Source organism: Pygocentrus nattereri, chromosome 1 (genome assembly GCF_015220715.1).
Source record: "Pygocentrus nattereri isolate fPygNat1 chromosome 1, fPygNat1.pri, whole genome shotgun sequence".
NCBI classification, from domain to species: Eukaryota; Metazoa; Chordata; class Actinopteri; order Characiformes; family Serrasalmidae; genus Pygocentrus; species Pygocentrus nattereri.
In genome coordinates this window covers 19,710,123-19,720,457 of record NC_051211.1, presented here as the reverse complement: position 1 = coordinate 19,720,457, position 10,335 = coordinate 19,710,123, and the positions used below count along the sequence as shown (strand labels likewise).

The window sequence follows — 10,335 nt, the reverse complement described above, 5'->3', positions numbered from 1 at the left end:
CTTTTATTCTTCTTACTGTGAGGAAAGTGATCAGTTGTGTTTTTGCATTACTTTGTAGTATTTCAAGTTCTACTATAATGTATATTAATAATTGTATTAATAAAACGACAACAGTAATCAAAAATCATTTCATTTAGATTTTGCAGATTTTAATATGCAAATGGAAGAGTAGCCTCCAGCCCACAACACACGCCAGCCTCAAACACACACTCCTTTAACACACACAGCAGGTAAGATATAAATTTGTCCTTTATTGACAAAATCACTTTACAAAACACTCTCAACATAAATCGGCAACTCAGAAAACTGAAGTGTTTATGACTGGTCTATCAGCGCAAGGTTAAGCCTAAGCCTAGACTAAATAAGATTGTTAATGGTAAATACCACTGGCATTGCAATATTGTCCAAAACTAGTCTAAGTAAGCTGCCCTTTATTTATTACCAATGAAAATGGACTGTTTAAAAATCCTTTCTGATGTGTAAAGTATTGCCAGGTTCTGTTTAGAGGTGTTTTTGGTGTCTATTGTAATCTGAAATGTTTAATACATGCAGAATACTGAAGCCGCAGCAGGTCTTCAGCACCAGCACTACATGAAATAGTACAAGAAATATGAAATGTCTGACTACAATACACACATGTGCAATCTCAACAAAACTACTTAATCAGTCTGCTTTTTATCTCTGCTCTGCACATTGTTTCATCTGCTCCAGTATGCTGGCTTTAACCATCATCTTACTAAAGTAATACTCACATACAGCATCTATTAACCTCATCTGTATCAACTGCATCTGTTGCATACAGTCAATTACCACAAACAAACATTTCAAGAAGTTTACCTGCCAATGGGCAGATAGAGATTAAAAAGATACAGATTAGATATTAGATACAGATTTAAAAATGCTTGAGTACTTTAATCCCTTAGCTCTCCCAAAATATACACTGTAAAACGTTTGATAAAATGTTTGATTTTTTTTCTTTCAGAAAATCTAATTATTTATGTGATTACACTTAAACAGTGTAACAAATGTAAAACAGTACACAGAAAATGGGTAAAATGTGGGTGTTGAAGCAGAAAAGCAATAGAAATCACCAAAATGTTCGGCACTGGGAGCACAGGAGCTTGCTATTCACTGTTCAGACCAACACGGGTCACAGGAATTCTTACAGAAGCAGAAATAAAATGGAGCAAATGAAATGGAGGAAAATTCTAGATTGTTAGGCTGCTCAGAAAGCACCTGTTCAAAAATGTCCCGTTAAATGCATTTAACACACACACACACACACACACACACACACACACACACACACAAAGGCCTTAAAAACGTATCCACGCACATACATGGAAAAAACATTCAAATGAACAGAAAGGAAGACAGTATATTTTGTGCTTTCTAACTGAGGAGTAATAAGGCATTTATAAAAATATTCGATTTTGACCGCTGTACAGTAAGGCACGTTCTCCTGCAGTCTGCAGATTTATCATTGAAGGAATAGTTAGATCCAAAATGCTAATGAGGCTAATAGCCATGAAAATGGCACGGTGCTAACTGGTGGCTGCTAGCTTCTATTAATAGTTAGCCACATTAGCGTGCTTGGTCAGGCTATTCTTTTTACTATGGCAGGTGTGGGATTTCTTTTTTAAAAGGATCTGTGATAGATGTAGCTACTGTAGACTGTAGGTGGGTGTTATTAAGGAAATGGGGAGCGGTTTGGAAAGGAGGAGGAGGCAAAGCCAGGGGTGTTTTTTAAACCGGCATCGGCAGAGACATCTTTCCACTTCCTCTGAGAACTAGAGAGAGAGAGAGCGAGAGAGAGAGAGAGAGAGAGAGAGAGAGAGAGAGAGAGAGAGAGAGAGAGAGAGAGAGAGAGAGAGAGAGAGAGAGAGAGAGAGATGGAGAGAGAGAGAGAGAGAGAAATCTGCATTTTTACATTTGTCTTACAAGTTCCACTTGTCTATTTGCATATATGTTGAAAGTTACAGTGCACAGTAAATCATTTCCACTGTGTCTGCCTTCATTGCATGTTGTGTTTATTCAGCACTATTAACCACTGATGAAGCTAAAACTAAGCCTCTAAAGGACACTGTGCTAGTGTACTAGTATACTAGTGTTCAAATGTTTGGAAGCAATGTTTTTGAGAATATAAAACCAATTCGGTTGCAGACTAATGTATTAGTAATGTACAGTTTCATCAGTTTTAGTAGGAAGCAGTAAATTAAATATTAAAGTTTCACTGCAAGAAATGAGATCTTAGCAAGTGGAATGATCTTAAATCTAGTCAATGTATTTCACTTATTTCTAGACATTTGTGACTTATTTTAAGTGACTAGAAAATCAGTGTCATCATACTGACAGATAACTTTGTTATAAGAAATGTGCTTGGAGCAAGCAAAATGATCTGTCGATATAGTCCCAATATATAGAGATAATTGGACTTACTAAAATGACTTAAAACAAGAATAAAATAAAAATAAATAATCTTATTAAAAGCTTATAACCTTATATCATTATCACAATATGCGACACATTATACAATATTTTGAAACAGATAAAATTCCAATAGTGCCACATTAAAAATTTCCATCCAAAACAATCAATACAATTACTGTCATTTCATATATATTGCTGTACTAAATACTGTTAAACAGGAAAAATTATGTTTTCTTTACAATGAAATGTGTAATTTGTCAGTGTTCTTTAAGTACTGACATGTTATATGCTCAGAAATGCGTATTATGCATAGCAATAAAATGTATCACAAAACGGTCATATTGCCCACCAATACTTACAACAATCTCAAAATACAAAATATTAAAATATTAAATAGATTTAAGGTAATATAACATGGCAAGATCCAATTTTTAGCAGTGTACATGTGTCTGAATGATGAATAGAGCTATACAAGATTCATCATGTTGCAAAAGTGGACAGCAATCTCAAGGTAGAAGAACTTGACCAAAAACTGAATAGAAATGTGTCTGTGATGACTAAAGTACACTATTCATCATTTTATTCACTTTTTCTTCACAGAATTTTAGAATAATGTAAAAACTACTTTACTGAATGGTTTGTAATACTTTCAATAAAGTATCGACAAAGTTCTGTCTAATAAGGCAAGTGATTCCAATCTATTAAGTGTTCTACATTAAGAGATTTACTACCTTGATTTAATAAACTAATTTTTAAACAGAATGTGCAGGAATGACAGGCATGTCATTTCTGTGCACAAACATATGTAGCACTGATCTAATCTAATTTGCTCTGAACACACCTGATCCAATCAACAAGTTGTGCTGGACTCTGGTTCTCTGTTCCCCAAACATGATGCACTCCAATGCATTCTATGCAGTTCCCCTGAGTGACAGTAGGGGGTAGTGTATTTCAGGCTCACCTCTAGTGAAGTACAGGTAGAAGAAGTCACAATAGAAGATGGTCTGAACCACTCCGGAGACAACGGCAATCTGGTCAAAGAAGCCCTCAGTGTGGTAGCGCCATACCCAGTTGGCCAGGTAGAGGGCACGGTAAAGCCCTAGGAAGAACAGGTAGTGTGTGGTGATAGACTCCGCCTCCCCCGTCTTGGTGATCATAAACAATTGAGGCAAGATGGCCACTGACTCCAGGTAGATAGAGAACGTCCAGAGAATCTGTAACAACACAAGCAGATCTATTAGGGATGTAAATCTCCCCTGAAATGGCCATATATCTCGCTGCATTCAGAACAAAACATTTTTCAGTTTTGGAGTTTGGAGTTTCAGTTTTTGGAGATAATTTGAAAATGCCTGTGGTGCTAATATATTGTGCATCAATTTCATGATTAAAGGGCCAACAGAAATAAAAAGTCTGTTCCATAGACTTACATTAAAAGTAGTGTATGTTTTCTCCCTCTATAATACACATATATATATATATATATATATATATATATATATATATATATATATATACATACACACACACACACACACACACACACACACACACACACACACACACACACACATATATATATATATATATATATATATATATATATATATATATATATATATATATATATATATATATATATATATATATATGCAATATACAGTGGATGGGATCATGTATTTGGCCCCTCTAGGCCCCCTGGCAGTATTTCTCACACCAAGCAGCCTGGGCACTGGCCCCACTAGTCCGGTCAGTTATCTACCCATAGATATTAGGCTCAAACACTGGCAAATTTCAGTTAGTTACAATTTCAGCGTAGTTAGCTTTTTAACAAACACTGCTAAAGCCTAGTTGGCAAACTACTCCTGTACTGTACTATATTAAATGTCACAAAAGTAATAGATCAAATGTGGCTTGAAATTTACATGTGATGTGTAAATGTAAAGTGTCCATTTCCTCCTCTGCTAAAATAGTCCAGTCAAATCATAACTTAATTTGCCTCGTACCTTTCTGAAGGTAGCTAGATGATACAAAACATGAACATTCATTCAAAAAAAGTTGATGTTGAAAGATTCCTTCCAGTCATTTTATTTGACTTTCACCACTGTGCGCAATTTGACTTTGGCTGCACCACATAGTTAAAAGAAAATTTCATTCCTATCTGCCTTCCCTCATTTGGCTTGTGGGGTAGTCATGCAGATCCACATACTAGTTAACTCTGAAACGTATTTACTGAGTCCATGGGCTGCACACTGGCAAAAGCAAGCCAAGCACGTAAAAAACTATTCAGTACCCTAAAGTAACAAAATGGCACTGTGTAATGGCATCACATTGTCAGATCCTACAGAAAACTACACACCAAGCTGTTCTTTTATTGGCAGTTAAGAATTTCTTTCAGTTAAGAGTTTTTTCTCTCTCTTACAAAACAGCCAACAATACTGAAGAGAATGCTGTATCTAGCCATGGTAAAGAAGGTGTTTCTGTAAATCCAGACTGTACAGTGACCTCACCAGCTCAGAGTAAGCTCTTTCTTTGTGTCTGTAAGTCCTATTTGTCTAATAAGCAGCTTTCTCTGTTAGCCAGATAAGTCCAAAATAAAGCTAATCTCTAATAAGAGAATGGAGAGATCACTTTTTTAGCCATGGCACTTATACATTTTGAGGGGTGTCATGGCTTAAAAAGGCTGAGAACTCCTGCAATGGTAGAAGCACTAAATGACATCTCTGTTGGAGAACTGTGATTCGGGCTCATGCTATCCAGCGAAACAGAGAAATCCTCTTTAATAAACAACCATACAGTGTTGTCAGAGTGCCAGGAGGTGGTCCCAAGTTGGGGGCCCTGTGTGTGTTACCTCTAGAGGAGTGAAGGCGTAATTCTCCAGGAAGGACAGACCGGCTACCGGAACCAGAAGGAACTCGACTCTAAAGGAGTCATTCTCTGAATCATATGAGTTCCTGAAGCGCATGTAGATAAGGTAAACTGTAGCATAGGCCAAAACCAGAAAAACCACCTGAGAGGGAGAAAGAGAGAAAGAGGGACAGGTGTTTGAGATGTTTTGTAAACCATTACATCCATTATTACAGCTACATGGTTTACTGTTATTACCAGTATGATTACATTGTCTTAGTTTGTATTGCTTTGGCAATATTGAGGAGGATTAACAGGTTATCATACAGCAAATGTATTCATCTAAAAGCTACAATTCAAACATTTGGTTTTTAATAAAATGAACAGGGGTGGTCTTTGCTCTAGGCAAAGGTAGACAACTATCTAGGGCCATGAGCCAAAAGTCCCATGAACATACAAATTAGATAGAATAATAAAGATATAATACTGTATTTAACACTGTTTGTGTTAAATAATCTATTCTAAAGAATATGCACATTCAAAAACAACTGCCATTTGCAATCGTAGTGACTATTTTCAGTAATTTCAATGCAGCACCACCCTGGGTCATGGCTATAATGAACTATTTCTGTGTTGTTACATCATGACTCAACTAGATAAAGACAGCCTGGTGTGAACAAGGCAATTGAGTGATAATCTTCAATTTGGAGAGGAGGTTTTTCATTTTGATTTTTCTGAGATAGAAGATCATATACAGTCATCCAAATGCTGCAGAGAAATGCAAAAAGAGAGAAGAAAGCAAAAGTTTTCGCTACACTCCCAAGGCTAACTTTGTTTTTTCAGTCAGAACAGAGCGCAGCACAGGCTCAGCAGACTGTACAAGCTGATAGCACTGATGTTAGTATAGATAGCTCCAGTTTTGGGGTAATTCCTCAATAAAGCAATCTATTACAGGTTATTCATTACTTCTCTGAAACTGCAATGCGATTATGTTACTTATTATTTCTTAGGAAAAGTATGTTAATACTCATTGCTTTACTGCTATGTTACTCTGTACCAAACTCTCTCACCACACTGGCAGATAATTTTGCTTGTTTCAGATGTATTTCTCATAATAGGCCACATTATCTTCCATTATAGTGATATAATTTCACTCAATAAAAAACTCATTAAAAGTGTCTAGAAATAAGTTAAATAATATTACGCTACTCTTGTAGCAATCTTAACATGATAATTATTGGATATGATGGCTAGATTTAAAAGATCCTTAGAATGGGGAACACTTTTGTCTAGATCACCCAGAATCACTAAATCCATCCCTGATTATAAAACCAACTGTACTGAAGATGCATGCGTGAAACGATTGAGGCTACTCTCTTTTAATTTTCAACGAATTAGTATGAAGCTGTAAAAAATGACAAAATGTTAGAGCCGAGAAGAACTGAATGATTTAATGTTGGAGAGAGCTGTAAACACTGTGAATGAAGTTATAATGAAATTAAAATCCAGAGATTGAGACAACACTGTATATGTTACAACTGAATAAAATAACAGTAACAAGTAAGTGTATTAATAAATAATAAATAAGTGACTCCAGACTTTTGAACACCAGCGTGTGAGAGTGTGTGAGTGATTCAAGGGTTGGCCAAGGTAAAAGTTCAACCTGTGGATTACTTCTAGTGCTTAACAGGATGTGTGTTTGTGTGTGTGTGTGTGTGTGTGTATGTGGATATATTGCTCTCCATTTAAAGCTGAGCATTAGATAGCTAGATAGATAGCTAGACAGACAGACACTTCACTGATCCTGAAGGAAAATAAGGAAATGTAAAATTGTGTGTATGTGTGTGTCTGTCTGCGATGGGACTGACAACCTGTCCAGAGTGTATCCTGCCTTTCGCCCAATGACAACTGGGATCGGCTCCTGCGCCCCCCGCGACCCAGAAGGAGAAGCGGCTTAGGAGATGTGTGTGTGTGTGTGTGTGTGTGTGTGTGTGTGTACAGGTCTGTGCTACCTTCCCTTCATCACTGTGCGACCCTGTTGTATTACTGACTGTAACTGTGGTTTGTGTGATGGTTTGCATGTATGTGCTTAACATGCAGTGTTACTGTTACTGCAGTGGAAGGTCTGACTGTTCTTCACCTTCATTACGGTGTTGTAGATGGAGATGAAGCTGGTGAACAGGTCCAGATACCTGGTGGTGAAAACCAGAGCGAACAGCACCTGTGACTTTCCTGAAATACCTGCACAACACAGACACAGAGTTACCAAGTCATCAGTAATGTCCCTGCGCAGAGCGCGCCCCCTTTTGGATGCCACGTGCTATTGTCTCTCGTGCCACGTAATATCGACCTAAAACGTCCACAGGGAAATGCAGCAGGAAATATAACACAAGTAAAGACGCGAAGTAGATAAATAACGGGCTCGTCGCTGCTGTGCCTCACTTCTGTCGCCAGTTATTGCTGCAAATGTGGCGCAAAGGAATGCACAAGCATGCAAAACCCACAGACGCCTGCACAGATGTGTTTATGCAGCTGTATAGCCAAGGGGGTCTTATATAAATAAGGCAGGGTCTTTCAGTTTAACTGGATAATGTGGGCCCAAAGTTAAGGACTGTCCAATAGAAATATGCTTTGGACTTACGGTGAAATACCATCGGCCAAGCCAAAATGAGCCACGATCCTAAAGATCTAAAGGCGTATTCATCTGAGAACATCTCACCAGTCCAGCAAACAGCATTTAATTGGAGGAACTATTACAGCTGCAGTGTTGTTACTGTTCTTCTGTTGGACAGGCTTGAGATATCTGGCTCTCTGACAGACCCTGCTGTGCATGATAGGATAGCCCCAGCCCAAACTCGACAACTCCAGCCTGTCCACCAACACGTCCAACATGAACACAACTCCCAAACTAATATTCGAGCTCGAGTTTACCTGCGCATGATCTGGACCTCCATATCTTCAGGAAGAGGACAATAATCGCCACAAGATGCGACACGTCACCAGCCAGACGAAACACATTCATCGTGGCTTTGGCTTGGCTGTTTTCTGCTCCTGGAGGAAAAGTGTCGGGCGCTAGCTTCGCTCTGCTTAGACTCTCGCGCGGGCGTCCGAGGCTTCTAGCTGGTTTAGCTCCTGTGCGGGTTTCCTCGGATTTCTCAGGGCTCCTGCAGCTCTCCTCGCTGTGGTCTTCTCTGCAGTTCGTGCCCTTTTCCCCCACTCCGCTCCTCCGTGTCGATCCCAGCAGCTTTCTTCTTTTCTTCCTCCTAATTCCCACCGCTCGTGCAGCTTTTGGGTTCTGAATGACGCGTCACTAAACGGGAATGGCTGGAATGGGCGCGTGCGTGTTCAGACGTCCCCGTTTGATGTCCTGTGTTTGATCTCCGCGCTCCGTGTAGTGCCGGTCCGTCTGAGGTCGGTGGGTGACGTGGCCGCGTCCAACGTCACTGAGTGCGCCGACAGAAACTAAATGACCGAATAAGTAAAATAAATAAAGTCTGTTTAAAGGGGAGGAGCGTGAGCGCTTTAAAGGGGCGGTGAAAGGGCCGCATAGACCGCCGCTGTAACCTGAACACACTGAACTGATGAGCGGAGCTCTAATGGTGGCCTGCGGCTTTAATACTGCTTCATGCGGCTGGTGGGTTTGGACGCAGCGTTATCGTGTTATGTTATTTTTACTTTACTATGTTTTAAATACATGTTTTAGATTTTTTGGTTTTCATATTAAAACCTTTTCCCCCGCTATATTATCACCACCATCTCTCTCTCTCTGTATCTCTCTCTCTCTCTGACTACTCTCTCTCTCTCTCTCTCTCTACTTTTTCTCACTCTCTCTCTGACTACTCTCTCTCTCTCACTCTCTCTCTCTCTCTCTCTCTCTCTCTCTCTCTCTCTCTACTTTTTCTCTCTCTCTCTGACTACTCTCTCTCTTTCTTTCTCTCTCTCTCTCTTTCTTTCTTTCTCTTTCTCTCTCTTTTTCTTTCTTTCTCTCTCTTGCTCTCTCGTTCTTTCTTTCTTTCTTTCTTTCTTTCTCTTTCTTTCTCTCTCTCTCTCTCTCTCTCTCTACTTTTTTCTCTCTCTCTGACTACTCTCTCTCTCTTTCTCTCTCTCTCTTTCTTTCTTTCTCTTTCTCTCTCTTTTTCTTTCTCTTTCTCTCTCTTTTTCTTTCTTTCTCTCGTTCTTTCTTTCTTTCTTTCTTTCTTTCTTTCTTTCTTTCTCTCTCTCTCTCTCTCTCTCTCTCTCTCTCTCTCTCTCTCTCTCTCTCTCTCTCTCTCTCTCTCTCTAGCCGTATGCGTTACTGTGAAGTACAGCAATGCTAAAGCATCAGAACAGTGGCAATGAACATAAAAGTACACAAAAATAATTATATTCATTGTTATAATTACAATGTTACGATATTACTATATTGTGATTTTAATGACAGGTATTAATAAACAAATGATTTCTAATTTCTCACTCTCTCTGTTTTACTGCCGTACTGGTTTGGTACAGTCCGACCTCCGTAGAGGCGAATGGACCGGTAAGCTCACTGTATTCATAGTTTAGTTTAAGTACATTAACAGGTTTAACATTGTCGTCGCCTACTACAGTAAAAACTAAACCGTCATCACTCTGTATTGTATTGTGTACTCTGTATTGTGGCATCGGTAAAAAACACAAACTCCCATGAGCCTGTGCGTGTGGCTGCTCTGCATGGCCACGCCTCCCACGCGTCCACGGCCGCTGAGTCAGCAGCGAGAAGCTCCAGCGCTCAGCACAGGTTTAAATACTACCCGCTCGGCATTGGTCCGCGGTCTCGCAGTGTTGTCCCTGAGAGATTTACGTTTCTATATAGCGTAATTTATGCAATGACTGCATAAAGAAACAATCACAGTACAACAATGTAACAAATATTCATAAACCTCTCTGAGGGGGCGCGAGAACAAACAAACAAACCAATACGTTTATATTAAAACGCCAAAATAGTAGAATTACGTCCAAGTTCCCACAGTCTTATTGCAGGAGGTGGAGAGAGATGTATTAGATTAATGCTGTAAGTCAGTACTCATACTAAACACTAGATGG

General features: G+C 39.2%; 1 protein-coding gene across 2 annotated transcripts; it reads right to left on the bottom strand.

Moving 5' to 3' along the window:
- Positions 1-231: 231 nt before the first annotated feature.
- On the bottom strand, positions 232-8,735 carry kdelr3 (KDEL endoplasmic reticulum protein retention receptor 3). Of its 2 annotated transcripts, none has more exons than XM_017722662.2 (5): positions 8,206-8,735; positions 7,415-7,515; positions 5,279-5,437; positions 3,392-3,644; positions 232-1,790 (listed from the first exon to the last, which is right to left on the bottom strand). In XM_017722662.2, the coding sequence occupies exons 1-5, from the start codon at positions 8,294-8,296 to the stop codon at positions 1,747-1,749; spliced, it is 648 nt and encodes a 215-aa protein (XP_017578151.1). In that variant the 5' UTR covers positions 8,297-8,735; the 3' UTR covers positions 232-1,746. The 2 variants fall into 2 exon arrangements, with proteins under 2 accessions (XP_017578151.1, XP_037393044.1); XM_037537147.1 differs by having other exon boundaries at positions 7,415-7,466.
- Positions 8,736-10,335: the final 1,600 nt, after the last annotated feature.